General features: G+C 62.4%; 2 protein-coding genes across 3 annotated transcripts in view; one reads left to right on the top strand and one right to left on the bottom strand.

Moving 5' to 3' along the window:
• Positions 1-200: 200 nt before the first annotated feature.
• PC (pyruvate carboxylase) overlaps positions 201-23,054 on the bottom strand; it is a 101,464-nt gene continuing 78,610 nt past the window's right edge. For both annotated transcript variants that reach the window (XM_066610231.1, XM_066610232.1), the window contains 11 exons: positions 9,446-9,590; positions 9,051-9,140; positions 6,778-6,999; positions 6,151-6,307; positions 5,097-5,337; positions 4,105-4,354; positions 3,274-3,518; positions 2,857-3,036; positions 2,443-2,694; positions 1,916-2,056; positions 201-1,266 (listed from right to left, as the gene is read on the bottom strand). In XM_066610231.1, coding sequence (XP_066466328.1) covers positions 1,018-1,266; positions 1,916-2,056; positions 2,443-2,694; positions 2,857-3,036; positions 3,274-3,518; positions 4,105-4,354; positions 5,097-5,337; positions 6,151-6,307; positions 6,778-6,999; positions 9,051-9,140; positions 9,446-9,590 — 2,172 coding nt within the window. In that variant the 3' untranslated portion in view covers positions 201-1,017. The remainder of the gene's footprint in view (positions 1,267-1,915; positions 2,057-2,442; positions 2,695-2,856; positions 3,037-3,273; positions 3,519-4,104; positions 4,355-5,096; positions 5,338-6,150; positions 6,308-6,777; positions 7,000-9,050; positions 9,141-9,445; positions 9,591-23,054) is intronic.
• On the top strand, positions 13,751-21,898 carry LRFN4 (leucine rich repeat and fibronectin type III domain containing 4). The gene is given in 4 exon segments (XM_066610240.1): positions 13,751-13,833; positions 17,762-17,998; positions 18,001-19,174; positions 20,719-21,898. Coding segments are annotated over 3 exon segments (2,082 nt in total). The 5' UTR covers positions 13,751-13,833; positions 17,762-17,784; the 3' UTR covers positions 21,413-21,898.

Genomic DNA, 23,054 nt, shown 5'->3' with positions numbered 1-23,054 from the left:
TGGAAAGGGAGGCGTGACTCTGTCCTGTGCAGGAGACCTCTTGAGTGGGGAAGGAAGGGCTTTGAGGGATTGGACAGAGTGGGGACTGAGGGGTCCTAACCCTGCAAGGGGAAGGAGGATGCATGTCTGTCAAGGGTGAGGCACCCCTGGGCGTAAAAGAAGGCCCAAGACCCAACAGAAGGAAGGCGCTGAGGCAGGGCTCTGCTGAGATCAAGCTGTATTTCCATTCCTTCCCCCTTTCCAGTGACGTTTCTGTGGGTCCCACGTCTCGCACGCAAGTCCCGTCGGATCATCATCCATGATTCCCTCGATGCTAAGGCTCCTCCTGGCTCACTCCAGCCACTCGCCGAGTCTGTGCCGTGGAACCGGCTGCAGCCGCAGACTGCGTTTTGCTCCCTCACCAGTGGGCAGAAGGGGGGAGGCTGGCAGCCCTCGCCCCCTCCCAGCTCTTGGTTAACAACCTCGTAAACAACACACGGTCCAGGTCATCCTCGTGCAGCCTGCCTGCCAACCCCCACAACAAATGGGGGAGAGAAGGGGCCTGGCTCCCGCCCCGACTGGGGCTCCAAGGGGACCTTGATGGTTGGCCTGCAGCACTAATTCGAGTCTGGTTGGGCCAAAAGCAGTAACTGGGGTTGAAGAGCAGAAAAGGACAGAAGTGGGTCAGGATGGGAGTTGGGTGAGGGAGGGAAGGAGGCCTTAAGGCACCGGGGAAGCTGCAATGGCACTCCATCAGGGGTCTGGGGACAGGGCCCCTCCCCTCTGCCCAGCCTGGGGAAAAAGCCTCCACCACCACCTGCCCCAAAGAAGCCTGCTGGCAACTGGGGCTGGGAAAAGACTGAAGCGACAACAGTGGGAGAAGGCAGGGAAAAGGGTGCCCTTCCTGCCAACTCTCCCAGGGGTGTGCAGCAGCGGGGAAGGGTCACTCCCCTTGGGCCCGTTTCCTCTGCCGCAGCACCGCTTTCCAAGGAGGCGGCTTGGGTGGGCTGCAGAGGCAGTGGTGCTGGGGCGTGGGGGCTACTCAATCTCCAGGATGAGGTCGTCTCCTTCCAAACTCATGTCTGGCTTGACGTGGATCTTCCTGATGGTGCCTGTCAGGGGCGAGTTCACCACCGTCTCCATCTTCATGGCACTGAGGACGCAGAGCGGCTGCCCCTTGGCGATGGGGGCCCCCTCCTTCACCTTGATGTCGATCACCTTCCCAGGCATGGGGGCCCCAATCTGGCCCTTGACATCCTTCAGGGCCTTGGGGTGGAAGTGCATTTCCTGGGGGGGGGGGGAGTAGAGAGCTCAGATGGGAGCGCTGGGGACGAGGCAGTTCTCCCTGGTGGGCGTGGAGTGTTTGGTGTCAAGCTCTGTTGTGCCAGGCGGCAGCATTCAGCTGTGCCCCCCCGCCCCCCCATTCTGAAGTGGAACAGGCAAAGCTACACCTTCCTCTGACATCCTGCAGCTGGGCTCACAGACTGAAACAAACGCAGCCCAGAAGTAGGTCAGCAGCTGTGAGACCTGACAGCTAGCAGAACCTCCATGGTCAAGGGCAGTGAGAGGCCGGCTGCTTCCACACCCAGCTTGACTCTGTGGGGAGCCTGCTCCTCGGCGAGGGAGGAGCCACAGAAGGCATTCCCGCTGCTCCCTCCCCCCGATCTGATACAGGGCAGCCCTTCCCTGAGCAAGAGCGGCCTTTCCAAGCCCTGCTTCCTTTCATCCCTGCAGTGGACGGCTGCCCACTAAGGCTGGTGACTTCGGCCCATTTATATTGTTCACACTGTCAGTTCTGAGATGTTTTGAGAAGGGCCAAGAGCGACGCCTGCAAATGCTGAGCTGCATTGGCCCTCCCCAAAGCAGGGGGAGCCCCTCTGGGACCTCACTCAGACCAGCAGCCCGTCTCCACACACAGGCCCCTCCCGCCGCTCACCTTCATGGCCTTGGTGTCCTTGACCAGGATGGAACGCAGCTGCCCGTTCAGCTCAAAGAAGACCTCCCGCTGGCCAGCCCGGTTGATGTCTCCCAGCGCCAGGGCCTTGATGTGCAGCGTCTTGCCCCGTTCCAGCTCCACCTGCGGGAGGAGGGGAGGCCATCGGCGGCCAGTTCTCTGCCCAGGCTGGGCGGGGCAGCATCACCCTCGCCCGCAAGAGCCCCCATCCCACAGTCACGGAGGAGGGGCAGCCCCGACTCAGCCCCGTCCACACAGACCTCAAGCAGCCCTCCTGGAAAGAGAAGGGTCCTTTGCCCGCCCTGTCTGGGAGACGCTGCTGGCTCCTGGGTCGGAGGTTTGCTGCACCTAACCAGAGGGGTTCTGGCTCCTCTTAGCCTCCACCCATTTATTCAATGACCCTCCCAGTTCTGCTGTGGTGGAGAAGCAAAAGAGACTCTCCCCATGGCTGAGGCCTTAGCCTGCTCCGTGCCCTCCAGAGGGGACCCCTCCCACCCTCTCATGCGCACCTCAAACTCCTCGGCGATCTTGGGCCCCTCCAAGAAGAGGCGGGTGTTCAGGCACTCGACGGGCCCAAAGTTGGCCGTGAAGTCTTTGAACTCGTCAAAGACCTTGGGGTACATGGCGGCCGAGAGGACGTCCTCCGTAGTGATCTCCTCCTCCTGGTGCTTCTGACACAGCTCCTTCTCCAGCTTCACAAAGTCCATGGGGGGCAGCGAGGCCCCTGGGCGACCCTCTATGCGGGGCAGGTCCTTCAGCACCTGGGACAGTCACGAGAGGTCAGGAGAGCTTGGCCGAGGGTCTTGGAAACCCCGCAGGAACCAGACGGAACCCCTAGGGAATCCCTGCTCCCGCCCCGGGAAGCGTACAGAGACTTCCGCTGGCCAGCCAACCCTCCTCTGCTCTCCAAATTCCACCCTTACCTTGGAGCGGAAGGGCTCAGGGAAGCCCCCGTAGGGGATGCCGATGGATCCCTGGAGGAAGCCCACCACCGAGAGCGGGAAGGAGAGCTCGTCGGCCTGGGCCTCCACGTCCTCCCGCTTCAGGTTGTTCTGGACCATGAACTGCGCCAGGTCGCCCACAATCTTCGAGGAAGGGGTCACCTGGAGGGGAGAAGAAGTGAGCAGTGGGGCCAACTCCCAACACTGGACCTCCCGGCTGGGAACAGCACGAGCGCTGCCAGAGCCCCACAGGAAGACTTGGTCACGGCTGAAAGGTTTACACGGTAGCCTCTGGAGGGGCTGCGTCCTCTCTGGGCTGCCAGTGTGGGGCTCGGAGGGAGGGGAGAGGTAGCTGGAGGGGACAGCAGGGCCAAACCGAGCCGGGCGGAGCAGTCTCACCTTGATGAGGTCGCCCAGGAGCTTGTTGGCCTCCACGTAGGCCTTCTTCACCTCCTTGAACTTGTGGCCCAGCCCCATGCTGTGAGCCTGGAAGTGCAGGTTGGTGTACTGCCCCCCAGGGATCTCGTTCTCGTAGACGTCGGCGTTGCCGGACTTCATGGTGGCCGTGCAGTCAAAGGCGGCGTACAGGCCTCGGGCCACCTCCCAGTATTCGCTGTAGTCAAAAACCTTCTCCATCTGGATCCCTGCAGGGGGCAGCGCAGGGAATGGGGAGCAGGTGAGAGGCGGCCCCGTACAAGGAGCCGTGCCCCTCCCCTCACTGCTTGATCCCAGGAGGCCTCCTTTTCCAGGAGGCTCTTTTTCAGAGTTGGGGCAGCCACAGGACAACCTGCTGGCACCTCTAACCATTGGGCCTTGCTCCCTCTTCCTCAGTGGCTTGCAACCCACATGCCCAGCCTGCCAGGCCCTTTCTGCACCCTGGGCTCCTGGTGGAGGCGAGACTGGCCTGGACTCAGGCATGTGGCAGAATGGGGTGGGGGGAGAGCAACCGTGCCAGTCGCTCCAGGCTGTGGCTCGCAGGTGGGTCTTCACCGCCCTCCTGATGCCCAGGAGCGGAGACCCTCTCCAAACCTGACCTGCTTATTCGGTTTGTGGAAATTCTTGGACTGGGGAGCAGTCGTGCCAGTTCCCGCACTCTGAAGGGGCACAGTCCATCCTGGCACCACAGGATTTGACCACTTTCCATTCTGAGAGGCGCTATCACCCTCCTGCACCCCCTGCAGCCCCCTCTTCCTGGATCTCACTGCCCTCTGACCGGGCCAGGGTCCGCACCTGTGTCGTGCTCCGTCCCGCGGGCGCAGGCCACCATGGCCCCCATGCTCGGCTGGGAGGTCATCCCGGACATGGCATCCACTGCGACGTCCACAATGTCGGCCCCGGCAGCGGCGCAGGCCAGCATGGAGGCCACACCAGCGCCCGAGGTGTCGTGGGTGTGGATGTGCAGCGGGACGCTGGGGAAGCGCTCACGCAGTGCTCCCACCAGCAGGGAGGAGGCCCGGGGCTTCAGGACGCCAGCCATGTCCTGCAACGGAGAACGGGGGCTGCTGAGGCAGGAGGGGGCTGGCGGGAGGGGAGGGGCACAAGTGAATTAAGTGGGAGGGGCCACAAAGAAGACAGGAACCAAGACAGGGGGCACAGAGGGAGTGAGTCCTCAGCCAGGCGCCTCCCCCCCTGGCCAGTCTAAGGACACCTCTTGAGGTCATACTGGACACCTGGGGCCTCCCTCCCTCTAGAGAGCTTGTGGTTTCAGTCAAGAATGTCTGTTAGGTTGGAAAAATCAGCTTTTCCTCCCCCCCAAGAGCTTTTGCAGCCTGTTCTCAGACCCCCCCCTCGTCCGTAGCCCTTCCTTGTGGTCTGAACCATCAAGTCCCTGCTCCCTTCCCCTCTCTTTTTCCACTGCACCCCGACACCTTCTTCCCCCAAGTTTCTCTGGCAGAGCCACCTGCCTGGCCCCTCTTCCTCCCTCCTTCTCCGCCTCCTTTAGGGTCCTCTCCACTGCATTGTGTGTGGTGAGTGGCAGGATTCCCCCCCCTCTCAGAAGTGAGTCCGTGGGCAGAGCAAGTCGCAGTTCAGAACCCATTTCAGTCCCAGACCCTTTTTCAGGGAACTTCTGCGCACCTCAACGGCTGCCTCAGTCTGCCACCAAAAGGCAGGGTGTTTTTGACACAGGAGCCCTGAATCTGCCTGCTTCTCCCACCCCGCATGGGTGTATGTTTTCAGAAGCCTGGCCACCAACACCCTCAAGCCCCCGCTCCCCCTTTTACCTTGATGGCCAGGATGTGGGTCCCGGCCTTGACTAGCTCCTCGGCCAGGTCGAGGTAGTACTCCAAGGTGTACTTGGTGCGGGTGGGGTCGGCCACGTCCCCGGTGTAGGAGATGGCAGCCTCCACGACGCCCCCAGCCTGGCCTGCCGCCTCCATCCCCAGCATCATGTTGGGCAGGTAATTGAGGGAGTCGAAGACCCGGAAGACGTCCATGCCATTCTCCTTGGCCACCTGGCAGAACCTGGCAGAGGGGAGGGAGACAAAGTGAGGGATCCTGCTTTGCCGTGGGGGGGGCAGCAGGAAGGGGTCCCTACCCACCCACCCAAAGATCCAGGGCAGGTGCTCTCCATCGTGGTCCGAGGTATGACTGAATCAGAAAGGGTGGGGTTTCAGTGGAAGAAGAAATGTCTCCCTCTGGGAAGACACTTTGAGAACGACTGCCTTGCAAACAAGAGCGCCCCCCCTTCCCTCGCCCTGGCTTGGCTTGGCGATGTGACTGGCTGGCTCGTGAATCCTTGTCCGAGGACAGAATCACATAAGGCAACTCCTGAGCAAGCGCGGGGGCAGGAGCAGAGTGGCCGGCCTGGAAAAGGCAAGGCTGGCAGGGAAACACCTGTGGGCCCCAGACTTCCTTTGCCTCCTGGAACTCCCAGCGGAGGCCACGCTGGGGTGAGCGGCCGGAGTAGGCTCGTTGGTCAGGGGGCCGGAACCCCCTCCAACAGCTGTAGTGAGACCAGACAAGCACTGCTGTGCTGAGGGGACCACAGACTGCCAGGAACTAGTGGGGGGGGGGAAGACCCATGCAGGGCTGGGTGGCAACAACTCAGTCAGTGGAAGCCACAAACAGGCTGTGATTGTGGAGAGCCAAGACGTGGCTTCCGGACCACAACTCCTTTGGGTAAGAGTTACGCTTCGAGCCCCCACGGAGGCGGGGCAGGGCAAGGAGGACTGAGCGCAGAGGAGAGCCGCAGCACTGGTGCTGCTGCAGACAAGAATCTTCAGGAGCCCAGCGAGAGGCCAACGGGGTCTGCCAACGGGTCTTCCACCCACTTACTTGAAGACCGAGTTATCTGGGTAGTTGGTGTAGCCCACGGCGTTGGCCCCCCTCAGCAGCATCTGGAAGGGGATGTTGGGGATGAGCTCGCGCAGCTCCTGAAGCCGGCGCCAGGGACACTCGTACAGGAAGCGCATGGCCACATCGAAGGTGGCGCCTGAATGGGGAGACGGGGGCAGAGGCCAGAGTGAGCAGAACAGCTCTGCCAGGGATCACCCCCCAGGCTTGCTGTGACTGCCAAGCTCAGCCTCCCACCCGCCCCTAAAGAAACACAGAAGAGAGACTGCAGAGCATGTGCAGAGTCCTGGACCGCTACAGTAAGCCTGGAAGGAGCTGTGGCACCTCGTGGTGTGGGAATCGGCAGCCAGGCCAAGAGCGGCCAACGCCTTTTCAGTCCTGAAACCCGGGGCTGGCGGCCATCCTGGTTGTCAGTTGTGGGACACCAAGAGCAGGCAGACTACGTGGCTAGAGGGGGCTGTGAGGGGAACTCCTCCCTGGCACCCACCCGGTCCTCAGGGCCCTGAGGGGGCAGCGGCAGCCCAAGCGCCCTCCCCTCAGCTGGCTGGGTCTCCTTCTCTTGCAGCAGAAGCAGAGCGGCAGTCCGGGGCCCACCGGACTCGCGCTCACCTCCCCAGTTCTCGATGCTGAAGAGGTTGCTGAAGTTGTGAGCCACGAAGGGCGCGACCTTCTTCAGGTCGTGGGTGCGGACGCGGGTGGCCAGCAGGGACTGGTGGGCGTCCCGGAAGGTGGTGTCCATCAGCAGCAGGCCCTTGTGGTGCCGGATAGCCTTGGCAAAGCCGGAGGGTCCTTCCCGGAGAAGGACGTCCCGGAAGCCTGAGGGGGGCTCACCTGGTGCAAGAGAACGGAGAGGAGGGAATGTCGTGCCAGAGGCCTGGAAACTATCGCAGCGGAGGGCGGAGAGGAGGCTCCACTGTCCCTCCCTCCCTCCTTCCCTCCCAACACCAGCAATGTCCTCGGGATGAAGACAGTGACAAGGGGGCGGGGGGCAGAAGCTGCGGGGTATACCCAAGAAGGGCCTTCCTCACAGAGGAAGACTCAAGTGCCCCCAGCGGTGCCGAGGAGGGCCAGGGGCTGAGGGGGCTTTCCAAAGAGGCCAGTCAGTGGCCATTTGCCGAACACTCTCAGCAGAGGGACCAGTTCAACTCCTGAACTGGGGGGGGGGGGGCGGAAGGCTGTCAAATAAACACCGAAGCAAGATCTAAACTCAGATGTTGCCACTCGTGAGTCCATTCAGGGGGCGGCCTTGGGGCAAGAGCCTCTGAACTGTGATGAAGCCCCACTGCCCACCGAGGCCCCGCCCTCTTTTCCCTTCCCAAGGGCACCTGGGAGGGGGCACCATTCTGTAAACTGTGCAGGGCTGCGCGCAGGGCTGGCACCTCTCAAAGACACACTCACAAAACCAGATTTGCCCACTGGCTCAGGGGAAATGTAATGAGGTTTAAACATCCTTATTCCATTCTCTTAATGCAAAGCTTAGGCTGAGGATTAGCCACTGACAAGGAAAATGAAGTAATAGCGATACCAGGGCTGGGCTGGGGTGTCTGGTGTGACTGAACTGAGCCTCACGCATCGATCGCAAGGAGCAGGCACCCCCTAAATCAGGGAGCTGTTAGCCCCCCCCCCACGCCTCCCTCCAGCACGGAGGTCTCTGGTCTGACCCAAATATTTAGCAGGTGTTAACAAGGCCCAAACAGGGCCTCGCTCTCCATCCCCTCACGTGTGTGTTTGGGCCACATATGTGTTGGAGGGGAAAGCAGCAAACAGGGGAGACAATCCTGGCTGTCCTATGCCCTCCCACAACTACCCAGAGGGGTCCATTTTGTGCCCCCAAGTCTGACAGGCCAGCTCTGTGCTGCTCTCAGAAGGATGAGGCAGCAGAAGAGGCAGCTGAACCTGGGATTACACACACACACACACACACACACACACACACTTGGGGACCAGCCTGGGCCTTCCCCCTACAAGTCTTCCGAAGTACTTCTGTGTGGGTTTCCCACCAGGAGGTGGCGAAAGAACTTTCCTGGCCAACAGCGAAAGAAAAAAGCCCTTGGTCTATTTCAGTGCCCTTGAGAGTGCACAGCATGCCCCTGTGCAGCCCAGCAGATGAGCCCAAGTCCAGGGCGCCCTCACGCCACCGTTCAGGAAGTTCTGGCTAGCCCTCCCCATCAGTGCCGGTCTCATTGCGGGGCTTCCCCCTCCCCTGGGACTCGCCACTGGTTCCGAGGAGGATGCAAAGCACAGAAGTGGGAACCCTGTTTGAGAAAGACTCTGCCTGAATCATGGCGAAAACAAAACCCCGCTCTGGCCAGGGATCGCAGTGGGAGGGGGAATCTTGCGCAGACAGTACGGCAGCCGAGCCAAGTCCTCGCAAAGCCGCCTCCGAGCAGCCTGAGGAAAGCGGTGGGTCTGCAGCCAGCCAGTCACCAACACCGGCTGAGAGAGCCTGGGGCTCTGGCGCACGTCCAGGGAAGGGAGAGGCTGCAATGATGCATCAGGGTGATGCATGGCAAAGGCAGGAAAACACCACCTCCCCCCCAGCTGGGTGATACGTTCTCCAGATGGCACCCGATGGCCGGCCCACTCCTCGGCTGCTCTGACAACCTCTGCTGGCGTCACGTCACGGGGGCTCCATGCAGAGAAGGGGTCTGGCTCTGCATCCGACCCAAAGCACTGCGGGGATCAGTCGTGCGGAAGCAGTCGGCTGCCTGCGAAGAGCTGTAACTGAACGGACGTGGCCCAGAGCCCACCTGGCTGCTGCCTAATGCCTGGCGAGATCCGCTCCTCCACATCCAGCTGGATGGCAGGAGCAGTCCTGGCTGCAGCTACATGGCGGCCCCCTGCCTCCCCTCCCTCCCAACGCCCTGGGGCCCCCAACTCACGCAAAGGAACCGAGGGGACAACAGGGTCGATGGGCGAGGGCCGGGCGTTCACTGGAATCGGCGTGATGGGGCCGTTCACCATGACGTGACCTGGAAAGAGAGGAGTTCCCCAGTTGAACGGATGAGACTTGGAGGTGGGGGGCTTCTTCCACTCCAGAGTCCCCATAAGCCCATCCTTGGCGTGTGGAGCCAGAAGAGAGAGTGTCTTGCACCCCAGGCTCCAGGGTCGGAGCCAGCAGGCATGCGTCTTCCAGGCCCCAGAGATGGGGTGGGAGGCCCAGCCCCCCCCCCCCCGGTTCTGCAATTTCCAGAACTATGGGGGAACAGGCATGAAAGGGACCAGCGCACACACACACACCCCACATCTCCCCACCTCAGGCGCCTTCCCCACCTACCCAAATAGTGGAGAAGCTTCTGGGCCCGGTTCTGACTAGCTCGCAGGTTAAAAAGATCAGGGTTCTCATCAATGAACTGGGTGTCCACCGTGCCCCGGAGAAACTGATCATTGCCAAGGACATTCTGCAGGAAGGGGATGTTGGTCTGCAAGGAAGAGGGAGAGCGGCTGAGGGGCAGACAAAGTGCTCGGCAGCCAGAAGGACACTCACAGCTCACTGAGGAAGCCGGAAAGCACAGGTGGCTGAACAGTGCTACGGCCAGACAGCTGGGCCCAGGAGCCCTGAAGGCCTCAGGCAGAGCTCCTTGGGAGGGGTGGTCTGCAGGCCGGGTGCCACCGCCCCAAAGGCTCCGTCTCCAGTTGCAACACCCCTCCCTGCTTCCAAGGGCTTGTGTGTGGCTCTCAATAGCCAGGGGGGCAGGTTGCCAGGGGCACAGCCGGTCCTTTAGGCAGCCACTGCACATCCCTCCTGGAAGTAAACAGGAAGGTCTAGAGGCAGAAGAGCTGCTTCAAGGCCAACAGAGAAGGGAGACCTGACCAGCAACAGAGAGGTTGCCCTTTTTTGCACTAACTGAAGGCTCAGCCCAGTCTTCAAGTGCAGTCCAAGAGCAGTGCACTGCAGCAATCAAGTTTGATATGACCAGAGCATGAACAGCAGGGGCCAGACTCTGTGTGTGTGTGTGTGTGTGTGTGTGTGCGTGCGTGCGTGCTTGCGCGTGCGCGCATGCGCGCGCTGTGGCTGCTGCTGGTGAAAGGCACACTTTCTACAGCAGTGTTCAGTTATGCTTTCTGACTAAGAAATGTTGCTTATCGGGGGGGGGAGTGAACTCATCCAGAACAGCCTGAACCCCCCTCATCAAGCCAGTAGCAGCTCTATTGGGGGGCGGGGCTGAGAGTCAGTCTGGACAACCTAAGTATGCACACGTTCCTTCCCACCTCTGAGCAACCTCAGGCTCTGTGGAGGTGCCGAACAGCACCAGGGCAGAGCGGAAGGACGAAAGCCTCATCTTCTGGAAAGAGAGAGGGGCCTGGCCCCAGTCCTGAGGGGCATCTTGGGCCACGAGACAGAAGCTGCTGAGAGGTCCAGAGGAACAGGCAGAGGAAGCTGCTCTCCCCGCCCAGGGCGCCCACAGCAGCCTCTCTGCCAGCCCTGGGCCAGCAGCCAGTTTGAAATGGATCAGCCCCATCATGACGAAAAGCAGCTTTGCGCTGCAGGTGGGGGGACAAAAGCAAGCGCTCCTCTGCACAAGTGCCCCCTGCTGGATCAGTCCCACATCACATGGGTCCGTCTCCCCCAGGACTCCACTTTCGCGCCAGCCAGATGCCCTGGAGGAGCCATGGGCAGGCAGTGCACGGGTGGCAAAACAAAAGGGCTGGCTCTGCACATTGCCGCTGTTGCCAAGTGGGGCTTCTTTTCCCCACAAAGGCTTTGCACACCCAGTTGTCTCCAGCAGAGGGCAGCCACTCCTCACCAACAGACAGGAAGCCCCTTGCAGGAGGGAGCGGGTGCTCTCCAAGGCCAGGTGGGCTGGGTCTGGGGGGGGGGGGACACATGCCCAGGGCCTCTACTGTCTCTGCACCCCCCATTTCTCTAGGGCCAAGAAAGGAGAGTGCCTCTCCACAGCTGTCAGCCAAGGAGAGGATTATTCACGGATTAATCACCTGGCTGCTTGTCACCTGTGCAATTCAAATGATTCTGCAGGGCGCCAAAAAAACCCCTTTGTGTGAAGGGGAGTGAGAGGAGTGACAAGGCAATGCGCTGTCTGCAGAACGAGACCCCCTTCCTTTTGCCTGAGCGCGCCCCGAAGCTCTGGCCTCTCGCCACACGCGGTCTGGAGTTCGCAGCTCCTGCATCTCCCACGGAAGGTCTTCATGTATTGCCATTCACCACCTGGAGCGGCTCATGTCTTGAACCAGAGAGCGGCAGAGTGCCCGGTGTTGAACTGGTAAGACTGAAGGCTGCTCCAGCCCTGCCTTCCTCTCACTCCTACAACTGCTGGAGGCAGAACCCTGGACAACCATCCATCTGCCCCAACTCCCTCTGAGCGGCTGGAGCTCAGAACCTGGGAGGAGGAGAAGGTGGAGACCGGGATCTGGGCCCACTCTCTGGTCTCCCCTCTCTTCCCCAAGAACTCAGGGGGCCTGCAAGCTGGCTACGGCCACATCTCAGCTGTCACTCAAGGGGAGGCATGACTGTGCACTCACACACAATAATAATAATAATAATAATAACAAGTATTTATATACCGCCTTTCTTGGTCTTTATTCAAGACTTTATTCAAGGCGGTTTACAGAGGCAGGCTTTATTAAATCCCTTATTAAATAGGGATTTTTACCATTTCAAAGAAGGTTCTTTCTTTCAAGAACGACTACATTCAAGGTGTTTCATTCCGATCTGGCTTCACACTCTGGCCTCCATCCTCCCACGCTCAGAGCAGATGGAATTGCTCGGCCTCAGCTTGTCAGCCGCTCCAAGGTCGCACGGTGCCGGTGGCCTCGAACTGGCGACCTTGTGGATGTTATCTTCAGGCAGACGGAGGCTCTACCCTCTAGACCAGACCTCCTGCCCACAGCCACACAGACAGCCACACACGTGCTACAGAGACCTGCTGTACCAGCACACGCAATAAGCTCCTTCCGGCCCAGCCCCCTCGCCCCCAATCCCCAACTGCCCCCAATCCCCTGCCTGTCCTGCCCCCTTTCTTTGCTCCAGAAAGCCATCAAGGGAGGGGGTGAGCCCCCAACAGGCTGGCACTGAAGGGGCCTCCTCTGAGACCTCCCTCTCAGCAAGCCTCTACTGCCTGAGAAGTCAACTCCCTGAATCAGGCAGAACCGAACCCTCCAGGTTTGGCAGAAACCAGCTGGCCATGAGGAGAGCAGGCGGGGGATCAGAAGGGGGGCTTTGCCAGTGGCAGCTGGCCAGGGCAGAAGGCTGGATCCTGCACGTTCAGGGGCAGTCTACTGCTCAGTGCCCACTGCGGGGTGATAGGCAGGGGGGTGGCAGGACAGAGGCCTTCTCCAGGTTCGGAAAGCCATTTGCTGCAACCATTAGGTGGCCCTGCCTGCCTCCCTGGTGCCCCTCCTCGGCCTGCCCTCTACCAGATCTGCTTCTTTCCTCCTTCAGTCAAGTCTCTTCCCTCCAGGATAAATCGGTTCACTGTCGATGCTGACACGGAGAGAGCCGCCACGACACTGCGCACCGCGATATGCTTTTGCACGTGATCTGCGTTTCCGCCTAAGAAGAGCCCTGCTGGATCAGGCCCAGGGCCTGCCACGTCCAGTTCCCTGCATCCCACAGTGACCCACCAGAAGCCGCCTCAGGGAGCACGCAGGACCACAGTAGACCTGCACCCTGTTGCCAGCCCCTTGCACCTGGCACTCAGGTGCATTCTTGCAAAGAGGACCCAGGAGCGGGAGGAGACCAGCGCCGGCCAGCATAGGGGTGCACAGGGCGCCCCTCTAGACGCAGCCACCGGGCTGTGGAGAACTCTCTGGCTGGAAGAAGCTGTGAAACACAAACCTGAGGCCGGCTGGCTGGGACACCCCCCCCCCCCAGCAAGCCTGGCCCGCTGCAGCGTCCTGTGAGAGCCCCTGGTCTCAGGCCAAGCCCTGGCCAGCAGGCAGCAGGGGCCAGAAGCAGCAGCTGGGCTTGAAGAGAGACTAGGAGGCTGCTGGGAGGTGCTGCCAGTCTTGCTCCCTCCTCTTCCTCCCCCGAGCGGCCAGCCAGCCAGCCAGCCAGCCACCTCCGTCCCCTGCAGGGCTTTTGGGGCGCCGGTCCCAGGGGAGCCCCGCCCGCTGAGCCGGGCAGGGGGCGGTTTCAGCCCGGACAGCTCTGCGCGCCCTGCCGCCCGCCGCCTCCGCCCGCCCGCCCCCGGCCGGCCGGCCAGCCAGCCAGCAGCCAGCGCGGAGCAGGAGAGGCGGAGCCAGGCGGGCGCAGCAGCCAGCGCGGCCGCGAAGGGCGAAGACGGCGCGGCGGCGGCGGCGGAGGGGCCGAGCCGGGCTGGGGGCTGCGCCGATCGCCCCCCTCGCAGCGGCGGGAGCCGGAGCGCGTCCCCGGGGGGCCTGCGCGCGCCCCCGGCCCGGCCCGGCAGCGGGAGGGCCGGCCGCGCCCGCGGGCACCGGAGCAGCAGCAGCAGCAGCAGCAGGAGGGCTCGGCCGCGGATGGGGGCCCGCAGCAGCCCCGAGGGCTGAGCCCGGCATGCCCGCGACTGCAGGGCGGCCCCTCCGGGCCGGCCGGGGCCCCCCCATGGGCGCTGCGGGCGCCGCCAAGGACGGCCGCGGGCGCCCGCCCTCCCCAGCCGGGCGGAGGCAGGAGGCGGCGGAGAGCGAGCGCCGGGGCGAGGGCGGCCGGGGCTGAGCAGGAGCCGCCCCATCGCGGAGCTGCAGCAGGTGAGCGGGGCGGGGGGTCTCGGGCTGGGGAGGGGGCTGCAAATGACCCGGCAGCTCCGTCGCGTCCCGAAAAGCCGGCTGGAGACCGCGCGCCCCTCCCCCATCTACGCCCCCTGCCTGCAGCGAGGGGCGCGGGCCGGACGCAGAGCCGGACGCGGCCGCCAGGGGGCCTCGCGGGGCGCCCCCCCCACTGCACGGAAGCCCCGAGCCCCCCCCCATCGGCTGCTGCTGCAGAAGCCCAGCCCGGAGCGGGGCAGCACAAGGGGGGCCGGAGGCTCCGCCCGCAACGGGCTCTGCAGAGCCAGGCGCCACTGATCTCCCCCCCCCCGCCCCCACGCGAGATGCTCAGCCTTCCAGCGCCCCCCAGGGCTGGCCCCCCACAGCCCAGGCGCCTGGCCGCTGCCAGCCCCTCCGTCCCTCCTGCCACTCACTGCACCCCCACAGCCCTTAGAAATCCCTGTCTAGGGGGCTTCGCCTGGACCCCCCCCCTCCCTGTTCCGTGCCAGGGAGAGAAGGCAGCGAGCCACCCCGAGGTCTCCAGCCGAGCACAGGGGGTGCCCTCCCCAAAGGGGGGACCACGCAGCGGCCTCAGGGAGCTGACAAAGGCCCCCCCAGTCCAAGGCTCTGCAAGGCACAACACAGCTGCCGGCAGGGGGGGGCCGTTGCTGTAGGGGAGCCCCACGAAGAGGAGCAAGAATAGGTGTCTGGGGGATCTCTTTTCTTAGAGGGGCCTCTCAACGCACGGGAGCCCCAAACACCAGAGCCCCGGAAGAGGCACTCGCTCCTCCGCAAAAAACCAGGCCCTACCCAACGGGGCTCAGCCCCCTCCCTGAAGGGCTATTCGATTTATATCCCGCCTTTCTCCCCGAAGGGCACCCAAGGCGCTCACAATCAGGTTCAAATACAAGGCAACAGATCGACATTAAAAATACAAAGCACTTAAAAACAATCAAAACAAGACAAAACACACAGCAGCAGCAGCAGCAGCAGCAGACTGAAAGCAGGCAGCAAAAGATTTGTAAAAACAGCCCTGATGGTGCCTGGAAGGCTTTCCTGAAGAGGAAGCTGCTCTCAGTTCCAAGGGGAGGGAATTCCACCTGCAGGTGCCCCCACCTGGTCTTCTAGGTGAAAGGGCATTTCGCCTCAGGGCTTGGCCACGCCACTGACTGGGCTGGTGCAGAGGCAAGATGCAGGACCGGGTTCAAATCCAGCTCTTGGGGCTCACACTCCCCCTCTGCAAAACGTGTGGTCACATCCCGTCTGATCGCAATTTGCCTCAAAGCCATCCATGCCCAGCACTGTTCTTGGCAGAGAAACACACCACAAATCAGGCCCCTGCCCGCAAGGAGTCTGCAGTCCACATCTGGACAGGCCGCTTCCCTTGCCCCCTTGTTCTCACAGAGAGTTGGGGATGGGCAAGGTCACCCTGGCTGGCTGGCTAGCCCAGAGCAGGCTGGCTAGCTAGGGCTCTGGGTTGGGTACAAAGGCTCCCTCCACGCTGCCTCCTCTACAAGCCCCCCAGGAGTCCCAGAGGCGGCTGGGATCCAGGAGCGACCCTGGAAGGGGTTTGCTTGCTGCCACGGGATCCTTTCGCACGCCTCTCTTCCCAACACCCTCGGGACCAGTGCGGGCCTTGCACCAGCGGTGCTGCCCGGGCGCAATCTGCCTCCATCTCCCACCGCCCCACACAGACGGGACCATGTTGTGTAGGGCAAGTTATAAACAAGCTCCTATCCCCCCCCCCACCCACACAAACACACTGGGATGCAGCATTCTGGGATGCAGGAAGGGGCTGGGAATAACTTCCCAGTGATTCAGCCCCCTGGAGGGCTGGTGGGGGGGATAGGAGCCAGGAACTCTGTCTCCCTGCCCCCGTTTCACTGGGAGAGCCACCTCTAAGAACTTCTGGGCATCCAGACCATGGAGACCTTCCACCACACCCCCCTCCCCCGGCTTGGCCCTTTGCTGTCACCAACACAGACACATGCAAAGTCTGGGGTGAGCCTGTAACATCCCAACAACTCTCACAGAAAGAGAGCCCCCCCCCCCCACTCCTCGGGACTGGTCACTGCCTCTGCCATCATCACCTGGTCTTAAAATCTGTGCCAGGACAAATCTGAGTCTTGCACTTGCAAGCACAGGAATTGCCCACAGATGATGGGAAAACGTTTGCTGGACAGTTTGAGGCGGGGGGGGCAGGCTGGGTGCCGCCCCACAGCCCCTCCACATTCACAGCTGCGTGCCAGAGGCTCTAGACGTGGGGAGCTGAGCCCCAAAGGGCTCGCTGAACAGCTTTGGCACGACAGTTCTTGCAAAGCACAAAACGGAGGGGGGCAGTTAGTGTGGAGGGAGGGAGGGGACCAGAGCGTGCAGCCCCCTCCCCATTTTGCCTTGCAAAGTGTCACCCAAAGGTCTCTACACAGTGACCAGGGAGACCCCACAGACCGCCCCCTCCTCCAAGCCAAAGCCTCCCAGCTCCAGAATTGAGGTGTGGGGGGGGGGCTCCTTGCAATGCAGTGTGGACGGGGGGCTCACATTTTGACTTCTGCTTTAGGAGCTATGCGCTTTGACTTGGAACCCCACAAAAAGCACTCTGCACGTGATCAGGTACACATGATCTGGGTATTATTTCACACACATGCCACTGAAACCTGGCTTGAGGCTGGGTTCCGGGGAAGCCTGGGACAAACCGCTGGAAGGTTCCTTCCTGGCCCGTCTGCCAGGGCCCCCCCGCCCCCGTCCCTGAACAGGGCTCCCTGGTGCCACCTCTCAGCTGCCCAGCAGTGTTCTGGCGCCCCATGGGTGTCACAGCTGGGAGCAGCAGGAGGGCTGAGTGGAGGAGGCTGGGAAAGTCGAGCGCTTGGCAGAACAGGCCCAGGTCAGGGAGGGAGGGAAGGAGGGAGCAAAAGCATGGCGGCGTCCTCGGGAAACGCAGGCAGCGCTTGACACGCGAGGCCAAGCAGTGCAGGCAGGTGGGGCCTGCTGTATTTTCAGACTCGGCAAAAATATTCCCAGCAGAGTTTGAAAGTTCAAACAAGACACAAATGGAGAAGCAGACAAAAGGCCGGATTCAGGCTCGCCAAGGAAGAACTAAACACAGGGAGTCTGAGTGGTCCTGACCAAACAGGCCAGTCCAGGCTGCTGCTGGGGGAGCCGTCACTGGCCTCTCCCCCACAGAACCAGGATGGGCCCTGCCCAAGCGACTCGCTCCCAGTTGCTGACAGGCAGGCCTGGCCCAGTGGCACAGCCCCACGGGCCCTCCTGCTCCCTGCATCTCGCAGTGGCCCACCAGGTGCCTCAGGGAGCACACAAGACACCTTCGTCCTGCTGCTGACGGGTCCGAGACAGCCCACTTCTAGAGCCAGGAGGCTGCGTTTGCCCACCGGGCCCCGTAACCTGCGATGGGCTTTTCCTCCATGAATCCGTCCAGTTCCTTCTGGAAGGCATCTAGGCCAGGGGTGTCAAACTCATTCCAAACCGAGGGCCGAACGGCATTCATGATGCCTGCCGAGGGCCGGAAGTGATGTCATTAAACAGGTCATGGCCAAAAAGTAGCACTTTTTCTCACTTAGGAATTCATTAACTTCAAATGACAGAGAGAAAACACACAAGTCATATTTCAGGATATGGGAGAGCCCAATTTCCGTGGGGCTGCCCTTTTAGCAGTAACACCTCAGCACCGCTCAGCAGCTGAGGGCCGGATAAAAAGCTTCTGCGGGCCGCATCCAGCCCCAGGCCTTATGTTTGACACCCCTGATCTAGGCCTTCAGGTGCCATCCCCACATACTCTGGCAAGGAGTTCCACAGATTAATTACACAGGAACGATCAAGAGAGGGAACAGGAGCAAGGCGGTGTGCCCCCATCCCGAGCTTTGCCGTGGCTGCCAGCCTCCTCTTCCTCACCCCCTTCTCTCTGTTTCTCCCCCAGAGCCTCCCGCCCAGCCGGCTACCATGGAAAGGCTGCTGCTGCTGCTGGTCCAGCTGCTGTTGATGGGGCGCGCACAGGCCCAGGTGGAAGCCTGCCCCTTCCACTGCGTGTGCCAGAACCTGTCCGAGTCGCTCAGCACCCTCTGCGCCAACAAGGGCCTGCTCTTCATCCCGCCCAACATCGACCGGCGGACGGTGGAGCTGCGCCTGGCCGACAACTTCATCCGGGCGGTGGAAGCCCCGACTTCCTGAACATGACTGGCCTGGTGGACCTGACGCTCTCGCGCAACACCATCGACACCATCCGGCCCTTCGCCTTCGGGGACCTGGAGAGCCTGCGCTCGCTGCACCTGGACGGCAACCGGCTGACCGCGATCGGGGAGGAGGCCCTGCGGGGCTTGCTGAACCTCCAGCACCTGATCCTGAACAACAACCAGCTGGTGGCCGTCTCGGCAGCCGCCTTTGACGACTTCCTGCTGAGCCTGGAGGACCTGGACCTCTCCTACAACAACCTGCAGGCCGTGCCCTGGGAGGGCATCCAGGGCATGCTCTGCCTGCACACCCTCAACCTGGACCACAACCTCATTGACTTTGTGATGGAGGGGGCCTTCGCCGAGCTCTACAAGCTCTCCCGCCTGGACATGACCTCCAACCGCCTCCACACGCTGCCCCCAGACCCGCTCTTCGCCCGCTCACAGCTGGGGGTCATCAGCCCCACCCCCTACACGGCCACTGTGGTGCTCAGCTTCAGCGGAAACCCCCTGCACTGCAACTGCGAGCTGCTCTGGCTGCGGCGCCTGGCCCGGGAGGACGACCTGGAGACCTGTGCCTCCCCCCCGCAGGTGGCAGGGCGCTACTTCTGGTCCGTGCCCGAGGAGGAGTTCACCTGCGAGCCGCCCCTCATCACGCGCCACACCCACCGGCTCTGGATTCTGGAGGGTCAGCGGGCCACACTCCGGTGCCGGGCCATTGGGGACCCGGAGCCCGTCATCCACTGGGTCTCCCCCGACGACAAGATCGTCGCCAACTCGTCCCGGACGGTCTCCTTCCGCAACGGCACTCTGGACCTCCTGGTGACTACCATCCGGGACGACGGGGCCTACACCTGCATCGCCATCAACGCCGCTGGGGAGTCCACCGCCCTCGTGGACCTCAAGATCATCCCCCTGCCCCACCGGGGAAACGGGAGCGCCACGGTGCCGCAGCAGGACCCCCCCGGCTCCTCCGACATCGCCTCCTCGGCCAAGACCTCGGCCAACGCCACCGAGGGGGCTGCCGCCGAGAGGAGGGTGGAGGTGTCGGATGTGACAGCCACCTCGGCGCTGGTGCGCTGGGCAGCGGACAAATCTGCCTATGCCGCGTGGCTGTACCAGATCCAGTACAACTGCACCGTGGACGACGCGCTCATCTACAGGTAAGGAGCCGGCGGGGAGGGGATGTGACTCCAGGCAAGGCCTGATCCACAGGGGCTTTGGCTACGCACCTGAGCTGCTGCTTCTGCCAACGGCTCTTTAGCCAGCTCTCCCCTTCTCGGCTGGCTGTGGCTCTGCTGAGGACGCATTGCCCCCGTTCTGGGCCATCTCCAACCTCCTTCTCCTCAGTGGGAGGCTTTGGCGGGCTTTCCCCTTGGCACAGGCCTCTCCAACCCCTCTTCCTCAGGAGTCGCTGTACGAGCGACTGAGGCCGAGAGCAGGATGGCTCTCCTAGGATGAAGGGGTTAAGGAGCCCTTCATCTCGCTCAGGAGCAGTTGCCAGGCAAAGTTCTGGCCTCTAAGGGGGGAAGCAAGCAACATCTGAGGAACTGGGGTGGGCACAAGGTGCTCTCCTCTTGCAACTGCAAAGCACCTTGCCCCCTCCTCCACAGCAGGACAATGTCCATATGCAGAGTGGGGAGGGGTCTGCATTGTGTTCTGCTTCGCCAGTTCAAGGGTGCAGCTTCTCCATGCAGAGGTCTAAGCCATCTGGAAAGCACTCTGAGTGTAGACGCAGTGCAGATTCCTCAGGAGCCCAGACTGGAGCTAAGCCCTGCCTTCAGAGATGGGGAACTGAACCATAAAGGAGCCTGCGGGCCTCCTTCCCGCCTCCCAGACTGGCAAGGCTGCCATGTGCCCCCCCCCCCGCCATGAATGCAGAAGGGCCAGGCTTCCGGGTCACAGCAGGGCCCTGCATGTTCAGTGGCACAGGAACCCACTCAGATGCCTGCTTGGGAAAAAGGCCAGTTCCAGGCTGGGAAACGAGATTTAAATGGTTGGCTCAAAACTAGTTTTAGAGACTAATTAAGAGATTTCTTGATCCAGTCTTTAGGGGCGGGGCAGGAGGGTTTAGCCTGGAAAGCCAGGAGAAGGGAGGGGAACTATTCTCCTCCTTCAATGCCAGGGCCCTGGTCTGGTTTGCAGCTGGGGGGGGGGTGTGGTTATGGAGCTCTAGGGCACGTTTGCTCTAAGTGCCTGCAGTGAGATGAGGCCTCCTCTCAAGATCGCAGGTCTCTCCAGCACCTCTCCCCTTGTTTGTTTCTTGTTTGTGGTCTTCGAAGCACCACTGAACCCAAACCCCTCCCCGCCCCCTCCTGACCTACTCAGAAGCAGTGCCACTTCTGCCTGAGGAGCAGGCCTGCCCTGGCTTGGGTGGCGCAGAGTTCCAGGGAGGGGATGGCTGTCCTCTGCCCCCCACTGGCCGAGACCTGGGGAAATGTAGGGCTGAGAGAAAGCGCCTCGGAGGGTGGCAAATGCAGAGGTGTGCCACTCCCAAGGAGTGTTCCCCTCCGTGCCAGAATCTGCTGTCCAGGGCAGACGCAGGGCCCCCTCTGCTCCCTCGCCTGCCCTAGGAAACACAAACGACAACCTGTGGCTGGCCCTGGGATCGGCCAGGGCAAGAGAAGGTCAAACCCGCCCACCACAGAAGGGGGCAGGGTGGCCCGAGAGACCCCCTCACTGACCTGGCCTCTCTGTCCCCCGGCAGGATCGTCCCGGCCAGCAGCCGCCATTTTGTGCTCAAGCACCTGGTGCCCAGCGTGGAGTACGACCTCTGCGTACTGGCCATCTTTGACGACGTGGCCACGTCTTTGGCAGCCACGCACCTGCTGGGCTGTGCCCAGTTTGCCACGAGGGAGGCCTACCCGGACTGCCATTCGCTACACGCCCACTTCCTGGGCGGGACCCTGACGGTGATCGTGGGGGGCGTCATTGTGGCCACCCTGCTGGTCTTCACGGTGGTCATGATGGTCAAGTACAAGGTCTGCGGCTCCGCCCACAGCGGCCTGCCCAAGGTCACCCACGTCTGCTCCCAAACCAACGGCGGCGGGCACCCCAACGGCCTGCTTCCCCAGCGGACGCCCCCCAAGGAGCGGGGCCCAAAGCACCACCGGGCGGCACGGGCCAGCAAGGCTGCCCGTCCGGGAGGGCCAGCAGGACACAGGACAGGGGAGGGGGCGGCGGCCTGGGGGGCCCCCACCTCCACCAAGACCAAGCGCAGCAGCTCCCTGGACATGGGCGACATGGTCTCCTCCAGTGCCTGCTACGGCTACGCCAAGCGCCTCAGCCTGATCTGGACCAAGCGCAGCCAGTCGGTGCACGGGATGCTGGTGCAGTGCGCGGCCCCCGAGAGGCCGGGGCCCTTCCTCGACGCAGACGAGTTGGAGGAGAGCGTGGTGTAGCCTCACCGGGAACAAGCGCCAGGCGGGAGCCGACACCCGGAGCGGCCCAGGAAGGCCGCAGAGAAAGGAGGGCTGCGCAGACGGGAGGGGGGCTGCCCCCTGGGCACATTGCAGGGGCCCCCCTGGCTCGGCGCCCGCGCCTCTGGGACCGGCCAGCTTGGGCCTGGACTCTCTGCTACAGAGCAGGGAGCGCCACTCCAGGCGCAGGATCAGGACCCCGTTTTGCTTCTCACCCTGCAGCGTTTGGCCCGGGGCTGAGTGCCCAGGCAGAGTCAGGCCCAGGAGGGATCCCCGGCCCTGGCAGGGAAGGAGGGAGCGCCACGCGCCCCAAAGAGGAAGGACGCGAAAGTGGACGGACAGCACTGCACCCACTGACGGCTCTGCAGGAAAGCGGTTCCACGAGGCAGGCTGGGGGCGTGTGGGGAGGGGACGTGGGAGAGGAGGATCAGGGTTGCGCACCAAGGCAACCCCCAGTTCTGTATCAAGGAAGAGCCGGAATTCTGCAATCTGTATAAAGGGGGGCATTTGCAGCTGTGTTTATTTTTGCATAATTTCTGCTGCTGGGTGTGCACACGTCTGCGGGGGGGGATGACAAGCGGGACAGCCCAGTAGACCCTGTCCTGGCCTCCTGAGTATGGGCAAGACGGCCTTGCAAGGAAAGCAGGCGGCCCCTGCAGGCCTCTTCTAGCAGAACCCCCCCAGAAAAGGGGCGGGGCCGAGGAATGAGGGGGAGGCTGTGCAAAGACATGCTCCCCTCCCCCGCCCTCTGACTGCAGGGGGAGAGAAGTCCACCCAGCCCAAGAGCGGAGAGGGCTGTGGGGGGGCGCTGGGCTGGAGGGGACTTTGACGCAGCTCAACGCCTGAGATCCGCAAGCCTCAGAACCGCTCTGATCACACACAAGCCAAAAGGCAATCACTGTTGCCTGAGGTTTACATGGCATCATCCCTGTGTGCGGCTGCCTGTAAGATGGCCTCTGCCCCAAGGAGCTTACAGATTGAAGTCACTGCAAATTTAATTTGAATAGATTTATGATTCACTGCTGAGGATTAAGAGGTTACGCCCTGGGGGTTTTGGGGGGGCGGGGAGAGATAGTGGAGGGAATGATGCCCAAGTCCTCCAACAGAGGTGACAGGTCTCCCCTCGCCCCTTCCTGAGCTGGGCTAGAGATGCAAGGCTGGATTCCTGTCTGGAGGAGCAGGCCTTTATAAGGGGGAGGGCAAATGGGGTGGCTGCAGCAGTGGGTGCGCAGGCTGCCAGCCAGCGGGTCTGTCTCTTGAGCCCTGCCAGGGTTTCTGGCCTGCCTGGTCCAACCACAGAGCACCAGCTCTGGCCTGCAGAGGAGCAGTTTTGCCAGGTTGCAGACCAGCAGTCTGGTCCCCTGCAGACCCTGAGGACACCGGGAGGGGGGACTGCCAAGGGGGCCTGAGAGGGGGAGCCAGGTCGGCCCTGCCTGGAGGCAGCTGCAGGCTGCGCAGCTCGACGAGCACCAACTCTGATCCTGGATGACAGGGCACAGCCTCCCCCTGCTCCCCCTCCCTCTTCAAACCGTCCTGGACAGGATACGTCCCTCGCCCTAACTTCAGGCAGGACCCAGCAGCAGCAGGCCCATTCCAGAACCAGGGGCTCCTCGCTCCACGAGAA

This window comes from Tiliqua scincoides, chromosome 15, assembly GCF_035046505.1.
Source record: "Tiliqua scincoides isolate rTilSci1 chromosome 15, rTilSci1.hap2, whole genome shotgun sequence".
Lineage (NCBI taxonomy): Eukaryota > Metazoa > Chordata > Lepidosauria > Squamata > Scincidae > Tiliqua > Tiliqua scincoides.
The sequence above is the reverse complement of the archived record's forward strand: the minus strand, read 5'-3'. Positions and strand labels throughout refer to the sequence as shown.